This window comes from Nicotiana tabacum, chromosome 5, assembly GCF_000715075.1.
Source record: "Nicotiana tabacum cultivar K326 chromosome 5, ASM71507v2, whole genome shotgun sequence".
Taxonomy (NCBI): domain Eukaryota; kingdom Viridiplantae; phylum Streptophyta; class Magnoliopsida; order Solanales; family Solanaceae; genus Nicotiana; species Nicotiana tabacum.
The window spans coordinates 121,695,584-121,717,334 of NC_134084.1; the positions used below are offsets into that span (position 1 = coordinate 121,695,584).

Genomic DNA, 21,751 nt, shown 5'->3' on the forward strand with positions numbered 1-21,751 from the left:
CAATCGTTAGAGACTCTGCTGTGGTGTCCCGAACATAGGCTTGATAAGCCAAACAACCCTTCTCGACCATATGTCGAGCCTTTAAAAAAAAGATAACCTGACTAGATGTACTAACTGAAGAACCCTTCCACTCTAATCTCGGCATCTCTGGCATCGCTAACGTAACAGTCTTGGCATGGCAATCTAGGACGACGTGATAGGGGGATAACCAATCCATGCCCAGGATGACCTCAAAGTTAGTCATATCAAGAAAAAAGAGGTCTGCTCTAGTCTCAAAACTACAGAACGTGACCACACAAGACCGATAAATCTTATCTACCACTACAGAATCGCCCACAGGTGTGGACACATGAATAGGAGTACCCAAGGACTCATGAGGAATATCTAGAAAATGAGAAAACAGAGATGATACATATGAATAGGTAGAGCCTGGATCAAATAGCACTGAAGCATCACTACCGCAGATGGAACTAATATCTATAATAACGGCATCTGAGGCCAATGCATCTGGTCTGGCCGGAAAAACATAGAATCTGGCTGGAGCATCGGCTGGCTGGCCTCCACCTGACTGAACCGCAGTTAGCTGACCTCTCCTTGTTTGTCCTCCACCTCTAGGATGGCCTCTACCAGTCTATCCCCCTACTCTGGGCAGCTGTACAGCCGGTGCTATAATCATGGGTTGCTGACTCTGCTGCAATGCCTTGTCCCGAAGTCTAGGGCAGGTCCTCTTCATGTGACCCGGATCTCCACACTCGTAACAACCTCTCGCCACCATAGACTTCTATCCTGAAGTCTGGCCCTGATACCTACTAGAGGAACTCTGAATAGCTGATGGGCGGTATGAACTCTCTGGTATAGCACTAAAGTGGGAGTTGGAAGGACCCTGGGGACCTAAATACCCACTAAAAGAACCCTGGATAGCTGGCGGGCGGTAAGAACTCTTTGGTATGGCGTTGAAATAGGAGCACACTAGAGCACTTCGAGGAGGTGGTGGTGCTGAATATGGGGGCCTGTTAGGTTGACCCCTCCCAAACTGACTTCTGCCCTAAGCCGAGGCACCTCTAAACAATCTAGAGAACCGAGCCCTCTTGTCCTGCTGCATCTGCTCTCTACCTCTTAGACAGTAGCCCTTAATCCTCCGTGCAATCTCTACTACCAACTGATAAGGAGTCCTTATCTCAATCTCTCGGGCCATGTTGGCCCTAATACCATAATACAACCCTGCAACAAACCTCCTCACCCTTTCTGCATCACTAGGAAGTATTATCAGTGTATAGCGGGACAACTCAGAAAACCTCACCTCATAGTCGGTCACTGACATCTGATCTTGCTCAAGCTGCTCAAACTAATACCGTAGCTCTTGCCTCTCAAAAGATGGAATATACATATCCAGGAAAAGCTATGTGAACTGACCCTAAGTAATGGGAAGAGAACCCGCTGGCCTGCCAAGAACGTAAGACTGCCACCATCTACGGGCCCTTCCCTCCAACTAGAAAGTAGTGAAGTACATGAGACTCCAATATCCTCATGTTGTGCAGTTTATCCCTGTACCTATCGATGAAATCTCGGTCATCCTTATGACGCTCACCCTCGAAGATAGAAGGGTGTAGCTTAGTCCATCTGTCTAATAACTTCTACGGATCGCCATCCGCAGTTGGTCGGGGCTCAGGTACTACTGCGGCAACTAGCAGAGCCCCATCCAGGGGTACTGCACCCGGAGTCTGATATACCGCAACTGCATGACCAGGAGCCTGAGTAGTAGGGGTCTAGGCTTCCTCTCTCGCCTGAGAAGTGGCTGGGTCTGCTGGAAATAAACCAGCCTGAGTCATGGAGTCCATGAACTGTAGCATACGGCCCATGACCTCCTGGAAGCCTGGCGCTGTCATGAAATCTGCTGGGGCGGGCGCTGCTGCGGGCACCTCGCCCTGCTCCCCAATAATGGGATCCCCTACTGGATCCGTCGGTGGTGCAACCGGAGCAGCACTAGGATGCCCTCATCCCTACCTCGGGCCGGTGCCCTCCCTCGGCCTCTACCTCGGCCTCTAGCAACGGGGGGGATCAGCTCCTCCTAGGTCTGGAATGTCTGATGTGCGCGTCCTCACCGTCTATGAGAGAATAGAAGAAGAAATTTAGTATACCATCAACTGCATGATAGAATATGAATAAAGAGTAGTTTCCTAACATCCCATAGCCTCCCGAAGATAAGTACAGACATCTCCATACCAATCCGCAAGACTCTATTAGATTTTCCCATGACTTGTGAGACCTACATGAACCTAGTGCTTTGATATCATGTTGTCACGACCCAAATTCCATTAGAGGTCGCGATGGCGCCTAACATTGTTGCTAGGCAAGCCAACCCAAAGATACTAGTGAGTTCTCATTTATTTTACCCAAATGATCCCGGCATTTTCTTAACTTAAATTTAAAGCAAGTGATAATTAGCAGTTTATAATAATAGATATACAACCCAAAAGAATAGTCTACCAATGTGTGTGGCAGGAACTAGTGTCACAAGTACTAGGGCAACTAGTAGAATATACAAAAGAATATAACTATCCTACTACCTGAAACAGAATAGACAGTAATAGAAAAAGAAGAGACTTCGTCATGCTGCTGAATGGCTCAGAAGGGGCAGCTCACCGTGGAATCTCGGTCGAGTATCAGGAACGTGCGCCGGATTGGTAGCTAGATGTACATGCCTTAGATCATGTACATTTAAGTACAGAAGCATAGTATGAGTACATAAACAATATGTACCCAATAAGTATCCAGCCTAACCTCGAAGAAGTAGTGACGAGGGGTCGACTTGACACTTACTATGGTCAATAATAATATAATTTAAGTGTTATGCTAAGCATGGATGTCATGAATAAATAACAATTTATAACAAGAAGTGATCGGTTTTTTCCTAAATAATATCTCAGTTAACAATTTATATTTCAAGGCATTTAAAACAGTTTAAATCACAGAAAGTACCAAGCAAGAAGCATGCGCAAATAATGTCGAGGTCGTACGGACCGATCCAACATAAAAATAAAGTGTGCACCGCCGGAGGGTCGAACGGCGCGCATAGATGCATCTATTACCCCGCTCGCGAATCATACATGTGGCGTGGTCAAACACAGATAAGCATATCGAGTAGTCAATCAATAATTTATCGGGAAATTAATTATCCAAAGAAATGTCAAGCTTCTCTTTAGCGCTCAAGAAATGATGTTTAGCTTGTTAGAAATTCATTTTCCAAGTTCAATATGTTTCACGCAATCTAAATTAACGAATATGTTACAAATATGGCAAGTAAAGCATACTTTTGGGTCCTAGACTACCCAGACTTAAGCATAATAGTGGCTATGCACAGACTGTCGTCACCTCGTGCGTACGTAGCCCCCGTAATTAGTGGCAAATATTCAATTATTTCTCCTATGGGGACAATTCCCTCTAACATGGTTAGAAAAGAGACTTACCTTGCTTCACGGTCTACTTTATGGTCTAAGCTTATGCCCAATTTCTAAATTTGGCACCAAACACTCCAAAACTATCCAAATAGCATAAAAACTAATCAATATAGGCTTAAAAGTTCATATCCCAACCATTAGAGGGATTCCCCAATCCAAATTACAAGATTCCTAAAATTCATCCTCGGGACCACGTGCCCGGATTCTGGAAATTTTTGAAGAAAGTTGTTTCTAATAACCTAATGATCAAGAATATATGATTTTTACTCCATTCCATAACAAATCTCGTGGTTAAATCTTGTTTTTATCAAAACCCTAGGTTTTACTCTAATCCCATGATTTTCACCAATTTTTGTGTGTTAATCTACCCAAAAACCAAGTATTAAACTCACATTAAGTAGAAATAAGTTACCTCACAATTGCTAGGTTGAATTCCCCTCTTTGGAAGCTCTCAAATCGCCTAAGGATATACCTAACTAAGCCTAAGTCCCGATTTTAAACTTTCTGCCCAGCTGCTCCTTTCATCGCGAACATGACAGGGGCCTCGCATGCACGAAGGCTATTGGTTCAGGCCTTCTAAGGGGCCTTCATCGCGAACGCATCCATGGACTCGCGAACGCAAAGGCTAGCTTGGCTAGACCTATGCGAACGCGAGAGTTACTCCGCGAATGCGAAGAATAAAGCTGGCCAGGCCCAGCTACTCTACTCTATGCGAACGCGAGTCACCTCACGCGAATGCGAAGGTCACTGACACAGACCTTCAAGAACGCAGAATAGATATCGCGAATGCGAAGAGTATTTCTCCCCCAGCCCAAACCCTTCTACGCGAACGCGATGGTTCTCTCGTGTTCGCAAAGAAGGAAACCAAAACTGAGCAAATCTAGTATAATGTATTTAGCTCCGAGGGGTCCGAAACTCACCTGAGCCACTCGGGACCCCGTCCAAAGGCACTAACAGGTCTGTAACCATAATACGGACTTCCTGGAATCTCGAAATGCGAAAAACAACAACTAAACCAAAAATTATACCCCAAAACTAAATTGAATCAAACTTTGAACTTCAAGTTTTTCAAATTCTCTAAATGCATCGAATCATACTTAGACTACTCGGATTGGTACCAAATTTTGTGTGCAAGTCTTAAATGATATTACGAAACTATTCTCGATCTCAAAATTCAATTTGGACCTTGATATCACCAAAATTAGCTCCAGACCAAATTTAAAGAACTTCAAAGTTCTTCAAGAACTAGATTTCACTATTAGGCACTGAAACTCTCCCAGGTCATCCAAAACCCGATCCGAAAATACGCCCAAGTCCGAAATCATCATACGAACCTATTGAAACCGTCAAATCCCAATTCCGAGGTCGTTTACTCAAAATATTGACCGAAGTCAAACTTTGCCTTTTAGGCCAACCTTAAGGAACCAAGTGTTCCAATTTCAACCCAAACTCTTCCAAATCTCGAACCAACCATCCCCGCAAGTTATAAATCAGTTAAAGCAAGTTCAAACAGTCTTATTTAGGGGAACGAGGTTCTAGAAAGCAAAACGACCGGTCGGGTCGTTACACTCATCGTATGCCACCATCCGCATGCAATATCCACTTGTGAAGCTCATGTCGCATCAACCAATGATAGGCTCTTTCATCTTCCTGTCGGATCGATTCCATGCGCCTCCTAAATTTACACTCCTGGTGATCAGTTGCAGCCATCCATCATGCAAGTCCTTGTTGGGATATTTCTTCTAGAAATTGGCCTTCAGGTGCCTCACCTAGTAACGGTGGTATGCATACGGTTCCTTCCATTCAGGCAAATGCTCTACAAAACATAATATAACCCTATGCCGATCAGATATTAGACAAATACTTGAACGTTGTTTGACAACGTGCTACTTCAAGTGGTTCAAAAATAACGTCCACGTCTCTTGGCTTTCATTGGCACAGATGGCAAAAACTAGGGGAAATATTTGTCCATTGGCATCAACTGCAACGGCAATCAACAACTTAATATCATACTTTCCATAGACATGAGAACATCTATAGACATTACCAGGAGGCAATGCACAAAACCATCAATTGCTGGTTTAAATGCCCAGAACACTTATATGAATATATATTTTGATATTCCTGCACTCCGCCCAAGCTTCCATTCAACAACAATCACGGGGTTAAAGTGTTGCAATACGGCCATGTATCTGGGTAGAGATGCAAATGACTTATCCCACTCATCATAAACAATTTCAAGTGCACGTTTGCGCCTGAGATATGTCTTTCTTTTGGTAATAGTACACCCATATTCCTGGTGGACGGATGTAATACACTCTTTGATCTTGTACCTTATGAACACTTCAATATGTGGAATCAAGACAAGAGAAGTCAAGTCAACATTCAAGTTGAAGTATCCCCACTGAATGTGTCCATTTCACAATTGTGTATGCTAATGTATTTGCCCATTTTCCACATATTTGTTTTCTTCTTTATCGCACACAGCATCCAGTTACAACCCGTAAACCATCTACGGAAAACAACCTTGTATACATTCGGAGATGTCTCCCATACAATTATCTCACGACACATTTTTACACTGTACATTTTCACCACCCTGCTTAGGCGCGCCTTATCAGGAAAATGCATGCCCTTTGACAGCACCGTTGGTCTAGATTCATCTCACGTTGTTGTCCGAATTTCATCAATATCCCTTGTGAGGCATGTACATCCAGCGTACTTGGCAAATGATCAAGGTAGGGAATATGCCTTGAACGTAACAACACGTAGGACTCGTACACTCTTGGTCTAACGGGAGGTGGAGCATGCTCTCTCGCCAAATCAGGTTCGGCATTCTCTTCCTCTTCATCATCACCCTCATCACGGAAGGGTGTGTCATCTTCAGACTCATCGTCATTGTTGTCATAATCACTATTATCTTCCTGACTCTGTGCATCTGCCAAATCTCTAGTAAATACGTCGTCTATGAGTAATTGAGTGAGGACAAGACCATCAAGTTGTTTGTTTTCAATGCACAACCAAAGAAATAATGAGTTATTGAAATTGGTCCAAACAATACATATAACTTTATATATTTACTTACAATTCTTAATGTGTTGATAACCCATGATGCATATTATCTTGTTGATGATGACTCCCGGATGGACCATCATAATCCAACACACCAAAACTAGGCATATTCCAACTGGTTGTTGGTTCATAACTTGTAAAATTCATATATGGTCGGTACCCCCGGTGGAATATATGAGTATTAATAAAAATATAATATACAAAAATATACATCGTAACACAAAGGATAATTGAATTTTACCACTCGGCTTGGGGATTATGTATACTAGGGAAGAAATTATTTTCTCGCTCCTCATTCGCTCGTAGATATAAGTTTAGATCCGGCCAAACTCTTTCAGTCGGAACCTGTTCAGCTAAAACTACTCCAGAATAACCACTCGATGATTGAGGGATTTCCCTACTTTGCGCAACCTCATTATTGCGAACGTCTTCAACTTTGACGTACATTTCCAACAATTTTATCACAATAAATTCTCTGTATTCATCCGGAGTCCCCAAAAAATCTCTTAGAGTTTCATCGTCTTCGATGTTAAACTCAGCATAACAAGCAACCTCTTGCGGAGTCACAGAATACGAATATCTTCCGATTATTTTAAGATTCACCGAACGTTTGCTCACACTCATTTTATTATATAACAAAGATATCAATCTATCGTACTCCATTGTAAGTGGCAACTTAACATGACACTGTGGAGATAAACTATAGCTTACTGAGTTATTCGCCACTACAACCTCACCTCCCTCCCCCCTCCAATATAATGAAACCCTAATTTTTCGCTCTTTAGACATTATGACAAAATGCAAAACAACTTAACAAAGAAAAATTCAGAACACTTGAAAAATTTTAAAACACTCGAAAATTTTTAGAACACTTGAAGATGTTTATGAATGGATTTTTACAAAATCCTTCACCTCTTTAAATAAGCAAAAACCAGCCCAGGGGTTCAATTAATAGAGGTATAGCATTTTTTTTTAAAAACGCTATACCCAGTTGAAATATTGTTATATCAGTTGAATTATTTGTGGGCCCACTTAATACGTATAGCGTTTTAGTAAAAAATGCTATATATAAAAAGACGTTGTACTTAACTAGCCAAACGGCCGTTAAAGTATAGCGTCTTTCTAAAAGACGCTATATATATTTTGATAACTATTTTTCTTTCCCACATATTTCGGTCATTTGAGTCAATTTGGTTTCGGACTCGGGTTTTGCCCCTCGGGGGAGGGGAATCAATTTCAAGCTTTCACATTCAATATGGTGATATTAATTGATCAGTCACCTACAAGTAGAAATATATCGTGACGTCAAGACCACAATTAGAAAAATAAAAATTCACAAACTATATGTAGGATACTTCTATTAACGGCTTGATATATAAACTAAAGACTTGGATTTTTTAATGATCGGTTATTTACATAACCTACTTTCCCAGCTTATGTTAACCAAGAGATCAACTTAAAACAAGCTGTGGCCTGTGATAGTAGGTTAACTAGTCAACGATCACCATACTACACATATTAATTTAAAGATCATTGAATTTATCGAGAAGTGAATAAACTTTTTTAAGATTATTACAAATCATACTATATTAAGGAATATATTGACTTTAAGAAAAAAAATTAATTAGAATTAGTGCTAATTGTTTAGCACGGGAACGTCATAACACTCATACTAGTTGTCAAGATCAACCTGGATTCACCATTCTCACCAAGTATTAGTATTCAAATACCCACTGATCTTAATCATAAGTGAGACGTCATCCTTTATTTAATTATTCATATATTTGCCAGCCGTGAAATACTGAAATATAACCGTAGAAATTAAGAAAGAGTACGAATCAATGTTCAAAGCCAATGGGTCAAAGTAAACTAAAGGAGCCAAGTTGAAATATGCGAACGCAGAATTGTCACGAACAAAGAAATACATGAACAAACAGGGTTCAACGCCCATTTGTTTAAAATATTACCAAAAACTCCCCAATAAACAATCAAAGAATTAAAAAAAATCATGAAATAGAGTTTACGTACCAATTAAGCTCATATGTTTTTTAAAACAGTTATCTACAGTGCGATGCACGTCGAACATGACTTTAAGATATCATACCAATAGTCATTAGAGTTCGATTTTGACCTCAATGTTGTGATTTTTCCTACATACTTTAGCTCTTATTATATGATAAATTTCCTTTTTCTATAAATTTGTATGAAAGAATGAGGGTAACACAAGTAAGGTATTAAAAATACGGGTTAGTCCAAAACCAGAAAAAGCATAACGAATTATGATGTGAACTTTTTGGTGATAAATATTAGCTTAGTTTTATAAGATTTATTTGTTCATTCAAATCATTGGTTAGAGGAAAAATAAATACTACAAGGCTAGCGTTAAATGACCGGCAATTAGGAATGCTCTTGTGGGGTCCACGTACTTTTATTAATTATTTTCATGAAATCGTAGACGTAATTCCCCTTACATCGGTTTCCACTGTAGGGCCGCCTTTGAAAGCTGCCTCTGAGTTGAGTTTTCCTTTAAATTTTACATTTTATAGCGTAAAGCCCGAAAGGCCAAGATAATTAGACCTTAAATGTAGGCAACTATATATATATATATATATATAATATCGGTTTATCTAAATTTTTCTATTTATAAAAAATAACTAAAGTTTTTTCAAATTATATACAAAATCTGATAAAAATCTACAACTTAAATATATTTTTTTTTGTAAAGAATACAATCAAAAACTACAATTTACTTATATTTATATACAACTTGTATCCAGTTATATCAGCAATACCAATTAATTGATAATATATTAGTGAAAATAATTAATTCATGTATGCTAGTATTACTGTTGGATTGTGATGACATAAAAAAATATTAAAGCAAAAAGACTCTAGAGTCAACGAGTCCACGCAGTGGCAGTGGCAGCGACTAACCAAATTATTGAAAAATCAAAGGGCTTTTTCGTTTTCGCTAAAATTTTCACTTTACGTTACCCTTTAACATACCTATAAATACTCACACTTCAAACTCCCAACAAGACAAAATTCACATTTCTCTGTGTCCTTTTTCTGAAGCCGAAACGAAGCAAATGACTTCCTCTCCCAATTATCCGCTCATCACCAGTATCACCATGGTCACGGCGGAGAAAGGCGGCGCCGCCGAATTTTCCGATTTGCATCCAGATATAATAGAAGATCATATCCTCCCTCGCCTTGACGGACCAACACTAGCCTCTACGAGCTGTTCCTCCACCACCCTCCACCACCTTTGCTCCGACAATCACTTGTGGTCACGTATATGCCACTCCACTTGGCCGTCCACCGCCACTCCACGTGTCAGTCACGTGATCTCCACTTTCCCTGACAGCGGTCACCGTACCTTCTTCGCTCAGTCCTTCTCCCTCCCTCTTTCCGATGATAAGCAAATTCACGATTTAGAGTCAGTGGATTTGAAGCGAGTGCTCCATGCTATAAATATAAACCCTTATCACCTTTTTTGTATATGTACATATGATCCGAGTCGAAAACAATGGATTCAGTTGAGCTCTTCCGTCTATGCCCGAGAGATGAATTCAGTTGCATCCTCTAATATTATAAACTGTTCGTCTCCGCCGCTTGAGTTAATCTCAGCCGTCGATATACACTACAAGGAGAAGGTAGTTTTCAGTAAAGTGCAAGAGACTGAAACCACGACGAGTTGGTTTCAGTGCTGGCCGTTTAGAATTGACATGATAGATCCAAAGGATGTGATTTTAACGACGATAAAACACCCGAATGATGATGACACGTGTACGGATTTGATTGAAGATATGACGCTGAGTTGGATTTTGATTAATCCAATCGGACGGCGAGCAATTAACCTCTCTTCTTTCAAGCCTGTTTCTGTGCAACGTCATTGGTTGACTGGGGAAGTGCAAGTGCGGTTTACTTCAATCCTGACCGATGATCAGAAGAGAGGTCACGTGCAGTGCGAGATAGTGGTCACGTGCGGTGGATCTGAAGTAGGAGAGATGGAGGTAAGGGAAGTGAGTTTGGAGGTGGAGGACATGGATGGAACTCACTTGAACGGGAGGGAGAGTTTGGTAATTTTACAAAGGGCATTGGAGGGTAAAAGGGGAAATGGAGCTAACAGGGCTGAAATAGGGAGGAAGAGGTATAAAGAATTCTTGGAAATGAGAAGGGAAAGAAAAGAAAGAAAGTTGAAGAGAGAAGGGGCGTTGGATATTTTGTGTGTGGCATTTGGTATATTCATTTTTGTGGCTTTTTGGTGTTTTCTATTTTGTTTGGGTAGATAACAGATGTAAAGAATAGAGAAAATAAAAATAAGTGAAAATGTAAAATGTAGTGGTTTCTTACTATTTTTTGGGAAATTTATTAGAAAGAAAAAAAAGCCAGAGGAGTATTATGACAATATATTGGATTTTGGTGATAAAATAACTAGAAGTGAATTTTATTGGGGGTAAGGTGGTCGAAGCACATCTATCCTTGTAATAGTATATATGACATTTGACGTAGATAATAGTACTCCCTCCGGTCTCAAATTATCTGTCGTGTTTCTCTTTTACACGCCCCTTAAGAAATATTAATTAGGAGGAGGGTTGGACTATTTTATCTTTATTTTTATCTTAAGATAATATAATCTGTATTCATTGAATATTTATTAAGGTATATGTAGTCTTCAAGAACAATTAATATTAAGGTTAGAATAGGAAAAAAATAATTAAGTTAGTCTTGAACTTCTAAAATTAAAAATAATTTGAGACAATTATTTTTAGAAATCATGACAGATAATTTGAGACAGAGGGAGTAGAAGATTCTCATATTGGGCCAATCTTGTAGTCAGTCATTACAATTTTGCACTCATCCTTGAAACACAACCAATTTTGACTGCAGATGGCTTATAATCCCTACAATATATTCGTATAATTTTTCGTTGGGAAAAAGAGAACACAAATTCTCTGCAGATTAATCATTTGCAAGAGCAACGCTTGCAACTCTGGCAGCACACAGAGTGGTTTGTTTCATAACACAATTTGGCTGCAGCAACATTTACTGTTCTATTGGTGGCTCAGGGGGGCCTCTGGCTATTGGCACACCCCCACCAAAATCGGCTTTAGGCTTTGCGTAGTCCACAAAAATAACCCGCCCATTAAGAGGCTGCAACATTCGTCATAGAAAGATGATGGATAAAGAACATCAAAAGTACGCATAAAAAACACATAGAAGGATAATATGGACATACCTTGCCGTTCATTTCTTGCAAGGCCTTCTTGGCTTCATCTTCAGATGCATAGGTGACAAATCCAAAACCCTTGGATTTGTCTGAGACTCTATCCATCACAATTTTAGCTGTCAAATAAAACAAGGTTAAACTAAAGATGCTAACTCACACTATATCTGAAAGAGAGTTCAACCTATGTTATTTGTGCACCTTCGATAACTTGACCATGTTGAGAAAATGCCTCTGACAGTCCGTTCTCTGAGGTGTAAAATGAGAGTCCTGTACATAGCAATATCTCATAAGCTTGTTATGTTGGATAATGATTCTATATTTTTCATTTCTCTTTGCATTGGCGGAGCAGTGACACCACATTGTTAAGCGAGCAAACCAATGGTTTTTCCTGTGTTCTCGAAAATAATTAAGCATAAAATCGTGAAACATGGAGAAAATACATGCTAAGCTTAAATACTGATAAAGGGCAAGCTTTGTGGAGTTTTCAAACGCTAAGGTGCTTCAGTTTAATATAATGATCCTTTTCTTTTTTCTTTTTCCTTTTTTTGATATAGTAGTTTATAATAAAGTTCCTGATAGCTTCAGATAATTGTTAGTAACATATTTTGACTATGTAGCAGATCTAATCAAGATTAACTTCGGATCAAAGCCTGATAGATTATCATTGTTTCAGTCTAATGAGTGAAGAATTGGAAAAGCTCCTAAGGGATATCAAGTTAATGAGAGATTATTTATATATTTTGCGCTAAAACAAGTAAACAAACTGCTAATATATACAGTAAGCTGCTCCATACAGATACAAAGCTTTTGAAGGTTCATAGATAGTGTTCTTTATTCACCATGTCTAAAATGTCTAGAAAGTACCACTAGAGATTCTGTTCGCTGAGCTATAGGTATAGCTGCATTGTGAGAGTTCATTCAGTTTGCCTAATAATAGATGGACTAAAACAGGCTTATAATAAGTCAAATTGTACGGGCAACCCGGTGCATTAAGCTCCCGCTATGCGCGGGGTCCAAGGAAGGGCGGACCACAAGGGTCTCTTGTACCAGGGGAAATTCTGGTACTAGGAATTCAACAAAAAAGATTGTTGAATTTTTATTGTACAGCATCTCAAATATTGCTATATTGTACTTGGGCGATATCAAAAAGAGATGGGTGCTTTGTCCTAATCGTTCCTTCAGGCCCTTTCACAACATCCTCCAACTATCAGTCCCATTTTCTAGCTAAAGATAACTCTCTTCACTCATTCCTAGACGGAAGGGAGCAAGTCTAGCTTCATATTTGTTACTTCACTTTTTGTTTACACTTTAGGCAATAATCCAGGAACAAAAGCTAGACTAGTCAATCGAGTAGGTGATTTAATATTAGCTCCTATTTCTGGTTCTTTTCTCCTCTTTTGAATGAACTCTCTTGTAACAATCAACATAGTTGATTGGGAAAGAGAATCTTAGTCCATAAAATAAATCCTCCTTCCTAAAACTTAAAAGGGATCATCTAATCTACCTCTTTGCGAGCATTTTGAAGTGGTTCAAAGATAGTACTATATTGACAACAATACCTGTACTTTTTTCAGTACTAAACTACACATTTTTCGTTGATCTTTAAGTTCCTTCAGGTGTTGACCTGTTTATTTCCTCACTAATGTCAAACCAATACCTTTAAAATAAGTAAATAACTGATAACCTTATGGGCACAAATAAGTCAATAAATCATCATTTGCATAAAACCTTCTTTTACATCACTATAATTATGTTTTCTTCAAGAACAGAACAGACCCATCAACCCAAATTGCAGCGCGAAATAATTCCCAGAGTCCTAAGAAGCAAAAAAATTAACAACTTTAATAAAAGAATTACCAATTCATTCCAATAATGAGCTTCTTTAGTGGGGCATGATAGGGAATCTGAGCTTGGAGTGTCCTTTGTGTGAAAGAGAAGATGAATCTGCTGAACACTTGTTTTTTCAATGTGCCTATTCAAATGAATTATGGACTAAAATACTCAATTGGCAAGGCATTCAAAGACCAGTAGGGGGTTGGTGTCAAGAGGTGAACTGGGCAATCAACTGGGCTAATGGGAATAAAGCTGTAGATGAACTATATAAAATGGCCTTGGCAGGTTGTACTAACTATATTTGGCAAGAAAGAAATCAAAGAATATTTCAAGGAAAGAAGAGGACTGTTAATACAATTTGTAGACTTGTGGTGCAGGACATTCATTGCCGGGGGATGAACAACAAGAAGCTAGCTGAACCTTTGAGAAATTTGAACTTCTACCCCTAGAAGAAATATGCACGGCTGAATATAATGTAATGATAGAGGTAGAGGGGTCATGAGAATAGAAGTAGGAAAGATGATGTATGGTTTTTTTGTAGGATTGGTTATTCTTGTACATACTTTTGTTCTCTGATAAATAAAATATAATTAGTTACCAAAAAAAAATAAGCTTCTTTAGTGTGCAGATTATTAAATCAATTGTACATACATGTAAAAAAGTGGGAGAAGAGGAAATAAGTAGCTCCAAGAAAGAGAAGACATACCTCCTCTTTTGACTGAACTATCTTGTCAGAATCAACATAGTTGTTTAGGAAGGAGAATCTTTCTCCATCAAAATAATCCTCCTTCCTAAAAGGGATCATCTGAAGGTGAGCCTTGGCGTAACTGATAAAGTTACCGCCATGTGACCGGGAGGTCACGAGTTCAAGCCGTGGAAACAGCCTCTTGATGGAAAAGAAGAAGAATCAAAATCAACATAGTTATTTAGGAAGGAGAATCTTTCTCCATCAAAATAATCCTCCTTCCTAAAAGGGATCATCTGAAGGGGAGCCTTGGCGTAACTGGTAAAGTTGCCGCCATGTGACCAAGAGGTCACAAGTTCAAGCCGTGGAAATAGTCTCTTGCGGAAATGCAGGGTAAGGCTGCATACAACAAACCCTTGTGGTCCGGTCCTTTCCCGGACCCCGCGCATAGCGGGAGCTTAGTACACCGGGTTGTTCTAAAAGTGATCATCTAATCGACCTCTTTTTGAAGAGGTTCAAAGATTGTGATTTCTTTTATAGTACTATATTAATAATAATACCAGTAATTTTTTCAGTACCAAACTATAAATTTTTCATTGAACTTAAGCTCCTTCAACACTAGTTTTGATCCCAGTTCATTTCCTCACTAATGTCAAACCAATACCTCTAAAATCAGTAAATAACACATACACATAATCCCCTGGGCACAAATAAGTTAATATATCATCATCTGCAGAAAACCCTTCTTTTACATCACTATAATTATGTTTTTCATGAACATAACACTAAACCCTTCATAACCCCAAATTACAGGCAAACTAGACCCAAATGATATCATATTTAATCAATTAGTTACAAATTCATTACAAGAATGATCTTTTAAATGTGCAGATTATTAAGTCATTTTTGTATACATGTACAAAAGGGAGGGGAAAAAAAGAAAGAGGGAAGAAGTACCTCCAACAAAGAGCTTAGAAGCTACGCCTCTGTGAGAAAGGAAGAGTGCAGAAGTTGATGGTATAGTACTTCTGTTTGTGGGCAATAATCTTCTAAATGCAGCCATGGCTGTGTTGTGTAAATAGTGGGGAGAGAGTAAGAGGAGGAGTCTCAAGCTCAAAAGTGAGGAACGAGTTAGACCCTTGAACCAGAATTTTACATGGCTGCTCCCTTTATAAAAACTATTTTGATACTAAATGATTTTAATCTTTGTTTACTTTAAAACTGGCACATTTTTAACTAAGGGATCCATTTTTCCTCTCTTCCATAATTTTCTTATTCTCTTCCATAAATAACACTTACCAAATATATCAAAGATTTTGAAAAAAAGAATATCTAAAAAACAATCCGCTCTTTAACGAGGTTGCACAATGGGAATTTTAGTATTTTTTCTTTAAGTTTTAAACTTTTTACTATACAATTTTATTTTTACTCTTAATATACCTTTAATATATTTCAAGTATATTATATTGTGATAATTTGTAATGTAAATATTCCATCAATTTTATTTGTGATAATTCCTTTAATAATAATTTGTTGTTGTTATTGTATATTGATGGAATATTTACATTACAAATTATCACAATATAATATACTTGAAATATATTAAAGGTATATTATGAGTAAAAATAAAATTGTACAGTAAAAACTTTAAAACTTAAAAGAAAAAAATACTAAAATTTCCATTGTGCAACCTCGTTAAAGAGGAGATTATTTTTTATCATAATATGTAAATAAACAAAATAAACCATACATATTCTTTATAAATGTGTATTATACTTTATATATATCACTATTATATAACTTATCACATATACCATTTAAATCGAAAATATATAAGCACCACCAATCAATGTTATACATGTTAAAATAATATGTTATTATCCAAATTTAAACTCTAACGAAGGAAATGAAAAGAAGAATTTTGCATAAGAAAATAAGAAAGAAAGGCATTAGAAAAGGGAAGACCAAAAAATGGAAGGATTGTACCAGTTATGGAAGATTAAAAATTTGAGCGAAAAAATAGGAACAGTTTCCTACGGGATTGATTATTGTCCAGCTGACTTTTAGGATCATTTATTTGACAGCTATTAGGATATGTAAATATTTAGGTGCGGTGGAAGAAAATAACTAATGTTGCTATAATTTTACAAATTTTCTTTAGATATTGCCTAGTTATGTTTTTTGCTGGCATACCAGTTATGGGCTTTGACTATATGATTTGAGAGTTTGGACTGAAGTTTTAGATTAGGCCCTAAAAATGAAAAAGAACATGTTTCCTCCATTCCACTATACATATGACATTATTATTGATTGGGATTTTTGCTTTCCTATACTACATATAAAACTTTATTAACCTCCTTAATCAACTTTTAACTTAATTATATGGTCATACATAATTTATCAATTATATACAAATAAGTTTTAAATGAGTATCCTTTTATATTAGGAATTGAATAAGGAATATCAGTTATTTCCCCATCCCTTTATACCTTCCCCCTCTCTCTCTCTCTCTCCGTTGCTCTCGCCATCTCTCTCTCTATCTCTCCTCTATTTTTTTCTCCAATTTTTCGTCCTTTGATGTTCTATGTTTTTTTTAATGTTTTCTTATTGTATAGAGTTAATGGAATTCATCAATGAATTTCAATCGTTTTACTATAGAGTTTTAACTTAACAATTTCTTTTTATGTTGCACAATTGATGTTCGAATTAAAATTGTCAGTCAATAAATTTTGAAGGTATTTGATTCTCCACCATTGTTAGCTATTAAAAAGCTTTGAAGCTTTGAATTCGAATTTGGGTTTTCAAAAACTATTACTTGTTTGGATTGGGTGTTGTTGCAAACAATTGAGAATATTCTTGAAGTTTATATCTCAATTTTGAGGGTGTTTGATAAAGATTAGGCTTGATTTTGGCCGAATTTCAGATTGAAAATCGAAGAAGTTGTATACTTACGAAATTATATTAAAGTTGTATTATAGTTGTATGTAAATTGTATTTAAGTTGTATTATATTATAGTTATATATTTTTTTATTTGAATGTTGTGTGAAAGTTAAAAAATAGTTGTATAATGTATAAGTCGTTGTAAGAAATTTATATTGAAGTTATAAATATTATTTTTTTACATAAAGTTGTTGATATGTATCAAAATTGTATTAAGAGAGGAAGTTTTGATTGGAATGTTGGAGAGGAAAAAGAACACACCACATATAAAATATATACAAATCAGATACAAAAGACATATTGTATAATATTTGTATGAAAATTGTATTTAAGTTGTATGATATTGTAGATCTATTTAGCTGGGTAAAAATAATATATGAAAGTTGTAGATAAGTTGTAAATATGTTGTATACTATATACTTAGTTGTATAAAATTTATTTTTCGTTTATATATTGTTATAGATATATTAAATTTGTACAAAAAAAAATTTTTGTAGATGTATCAAATTAGTATGAAATTTAATTCTTTCTCATCAAAAGAATTAGATTTACGATCACCTTGTTAATACTCCTATTTAATAGTACAAAAGTCTCAATACTTAAAAATAATCAGTTACTGTCACCCTAATTAATAGCGATAAAATGAATTAATTTGAGAGATTAAGCTTTCTTTCTCTTGGCCATCGTTGCCATATGCTGCAGGAATTAAAGTAATTGATTTGTTAGGCGAATAAAGTGAATTGACCAAGAATGAATCTGCTATTCAAAACCTAGAGATTTTCAATCGCTCTTGTTTAACCTTTTACGCTTATAACAAGAGGAGAGGAGAGAAAATAGGTAAAGGATATAACTAAATCCCTTAATTTTAGGCACTAATAATGGATAGTACATGGAGAGAGGTGGCAGAAAATAGTAAAAGAGAAGATGAGAGAAAAAAGAAAAAGGGTATAATTTAATCCCCTAATTTAAGGCACTAATAATGGATTGTATATAAATTGTAAGAATACCTTATTTAGGGCGGATAATTTCCAATACTGGGACAATTTTGATAATAAGGTTTCATATAGTGTATAAGAAAGAAAAAACCCCTTATTGATTTTGGGGAGTCAAAACCTTTTGTATCTTTTTTTTTGGTAATTAAGGAATTTTATTAATCACCAAATGAATCATTACAAAACCATATCTGACTTTAACTTCAGTCAGATGTATCTATACAGTATCTCTCCCGATACATCAATTAACCTACCATCTCGCCTTGTAACTATTAACTCAACTAACACTAACAACTTTTCAAAATTTTAACTGTTGCAGTAGTATCCTAGTTCCAGCATTAGCTCTAACATTGCATACACATGCTATAGTTCTTGCTATGTCATCTACATCTCTTCTGGTCTTCTCAAACACTCGATTGTTTCTTTCGCACCATATCAAGTGAATTATCTCAGCATATACTATCTTGAATGCAGCAGCTGCCTGAGATTTGCCCTTAGCATTTTTCATTGCCCATCTCCAATGCTGGTCCCATGATTTCCGACCATGTGGTTGTATCTGGAGCCACATTAGGACCTTGTTCCATACCTTTTGAGCAAAGACACATTCCACAAAATGGTGATTTCTGCTCTCATTATGTATTTGACACAAGCTACATACTGTGTCCACTGACATACCCCATTGCACGAGTCTATCACGTGTAAGTAATTTATTTTGGAGGAACATCCACATAGTAAACTTAGCTTTGGCTCTTGCTTCATTTCTGAACATAAATGCCTTCCATTTCACTCTAGGTAATTGCCCAAGTATCTGGTGGTAGAATTGTCTCATCATGCTGTAATTTCTTTGAGCCATTGTCTGCCTCAGGTCCACTATCTCCCTTGCCCCAATTAGCTTCCTGACGAGCCAAGAAGCTTGTTGAGGAATTGGCATGTTATATATCTGCTGGTTTTTAATATAGTAAGAGTAAATCCACCTAACCCATAACTTATCCACCTTATATGCAAAATCCCAATGATTTTTAGCAGCAGCAGCCTTATTCTATAGTTTCAGGTTAATGAGATTTAGCCTTCTTGCGCTCTTAGGTGTACACATTTTCTCTCATGCAACCAGTGATCTTCTTGTGATAACATTAAAACCAAACCATACATAACTCCTACAGTAAGCCTCTATTTGTTTTGATAACTCTGCTTGGGATTAAGAACAGTTGCGACCAGTAAGCTTGTATACCAAACAGAACTGATTGTACTAGTTGGATCCTTCCTGCATACGACAATTTTTTTGTTGTCCATGAGGAGATTCTTGCTACCATTTTCTCTATCAGAGGTTGCCATTGAGCTAGGAACATCTTCTTAGTTGATAAAGGCAGTCCTAAGTATTTAACTGGAAGTTCTCCTCTAAGGTAACCAAATCTTAGTTGCATTTCATCTTGCACTGCTTATGGAACACCTCCGTAGTATATAGAACTCTTAGTCTTATTAGCTTGTAGACCTGAGGCTCTATAAAATTGGTTTAGGCATTGCTGAAGCTGAGTAATAGAAGTTATATCACCTCTTACAAATAAGAGCAAATCATCAGCAAAACTGAGGTGTATAATACCTAGCCTTGAACATCTAGGGTGATATTTATCCTTCTCCTTTTCCAATCCTTTGAGACTTCTACTCAAATACTCCATTACAATTGTAAATAGGAAAGGTAAAATGGGATCACCTTGTCTTAGTCCTTTAGTTGTTGGAAAATGCATTGTAGGCTCTCCATTCACCACAATTGAGTATCCCACAGTCTTAACACAGGTTATGACCAAATCTTGAAATCTTTTAGGGAATCCTAGCTCAACCATGACCTTCTCCAGAAAGATCCACTCCATAGAATCATAAGCCTTTGTGAGGTTTATTTTGATCATACATCTAGGGAAAGTGTTCTTCCTTGTGTAAGCTTTAACAAGCTCACGAGTCAAGATGATGTTGTCTGCAATCTTTCTCCCAGGAATGAAACCAGTTTGTGCCTCACTTATGATGTTTGGTATAACTTTCTGTAGTATATTTACCAGCACCTTTGAGATGATCTTATATAATACTGAGCAGCAGGCAATAAGTCTGAAATCTCTTGTTGTTGTAGGATTGGTTACCTTAGGTACTAATATAATGGTTGTGCAGTTTATGGATTTATATAGCTTTCCAGTAGTGATATTCCTCAATTGCTCTCACTATATCACTTTTGATCATTGAGCATGCTCTTTTGAAGAAACAAGAGTTATATCCATCCATTCATGGGGATTTATCTTCATGTATTGCACACAGTGCTGCATATATCTCTTCCTCTGTTACCTCCACACATAAGCTCAATTGTTGTTCATGAGTGAACTTAGGTCCATTCTTTATAGTTTCTTTGTTGATAGCAGGCAAAGATGCATCAACAGTTCTCATCAAGCTCTTATAGAATTTAACTATCTCTTCCTTAACACTAGTAGGAGTAGCCAGTTTTACTCCATCATCAGTGTATATCTCTAGTATCTGCTTTCTTTGACTTTTATCTTTCATGACAACATAGAAGTACTTAGTGTTAGCATCTCCTAGCTTGATCCACTTCAATCTAGCCTTCTGTTTGAGGATACTTTCCTCAATAAGTGACCACTTCTCCAAGTTCTGTAGGATAGTCTTCTCTTGTAGCAACATGGAGTCTGAATATCGTAGCCTCATTTCCTCCTGAACTTGAATAAGGTCAGCCCTAGCATTATCAATTCTCTCAGCAATGCCTTTATACTCAGTAATATTAAGGCTTTTGAATAAAGGTTTCAGAGCTTTCAGTTTCTTCCATATGTTCTCCATTTGGTCATTAGCTTCCTTTCTTCTCCACAGAGTGCCAACAATTGTATCAAACTCTTCATGAGAAGGCCATACATTAAAAAACCTAAAAGGAGTTTTAATGTTAAGTTTCATAGTTTTGATATTGACAAGCATTGGTGAGTGGTCAGATATTAAAAGTATATCATATTCTATGTGCACATGTCCCCAGTTCATCATCCAGCTATCATTGCCAAAGATCCCATCAATTCTGCTCACAATCCTTTTTGTCCTTTGTTGATTATTGGACTAGGTATAGTAATCTCCTTTCCATGGTAGCTCATTCAATAGCAAATTTTTGTATGGAATCAGAGAAGTCAGTTATTTCATTCAATGTCACAAGATTGCCATACATCATGTCTTGTGTATATAGCATAGCATTAAAATCACCCTCTATCACCATGGTTGAGATATCAACCAGACTTGTCCATAGTTCCTTTCTTTGATCAAATGTATTAAAGACATATACCAATGTTAGATATAATTCAAATCCATCCAATCTGCCTTTAACTAGGCAGTGTATAATATGAGCCTCTACTCTTTCAACATCAACATTATATACATTTGGATCCCAAATGAGCCATATTATGCCATTCATAGCTTTCTGATAATTACACTGCAGAGCCCATCCTGGCAATATATTTTTATAAACTCTCTTCATATTTGGTCCTTTGACTCTTGTCTCAAGCAATCCAA

The 21,751-nt window shown here is 37.2% G+C and overlaps 4 protein-coding genes across 4 annotated transcripts; 1 reads left to right on the forward strand and 3 right to left on the reverse strand.

Moving 5' to 3' along the window:
* The first annotated feature begins 9,377 nt into the window (after window positions 1-9,377).
* LOC107795903 (putative F-box protein At2g36090) lies at window positions 9,378-10,943 on the forward strand. The gene has a single exon (XM_016618610.2). It carries the CDS (start codon window positions 9,620-9,622, stop codon window positions 10,823-10,825), a length of 1,206 nt encoding a protein of 401 aa, XP_016474096.1. The 5' UTR covers window positions 9,378-9,619; the 3' UTR covers window positions 10,826-10,943.
* Window positions 10,944-11,334: 391 nt separating this feature from the next.
* Window positions 11,335-15,443, reverse strand: LOC107795904 (small RNA-binding protein 11, chloroplastic-like). The gene is made up of 4 exons (XM_016618611.2): window positions 15,239-15,443; window positions 11,962-12,030; window positions 11,773-11,879; window positions 11,335-11,687 (listed from the first exon to the last, which is right to left on the reverse strand). The coding sequence occupies exons 1-4, from the start codon at window positions 15,342-15,344 to the stop codon at window positions 11,580-11,582; spliced, it is 390 nt and encodes a 129-aa protein (XP_016474097.1). The 5' UTR covers window positions 15,345-15,443; the 3' UTR covers window positions 11,335-11,579.
* Window positions 15,444-18,512: 3,069 nt separating this feature from the next.
* LOC142180934 (uncharacterized) lies at window positions 18,513-19,145 on the reverse strand. Its single transcript, XM_075253041.1, has one exon. It carries the CDS (start codon window positions 19,143-19,145, stop codon window positions 18,513-18,515), a length of 633 nt encoding a protein of 210 aa, XP_075109142.1.
* Window positions 19,146-19,650: 505 nt separating this feature from the next.
* On the reverse strand, window positions 19,651-21,151 carry LOC142180935 (uncharacterized). The gene is made up of 2 exons (XM_075253042.1): window positions 20,540-21,151; window positions 19,651-20,244 (listed from the first exon to the last, which is right to left on the reverse strand). Exons 1-2 carry the CDS (start codon window positions 21,149-21,151, stop codon window positions 19,651-19,653), a joined length of 1,206 nt encoding a protein of 401 aa, XP_075109143.1.
* Window positions 21,152-21,751: the final 600 nt, after the last annotated feature.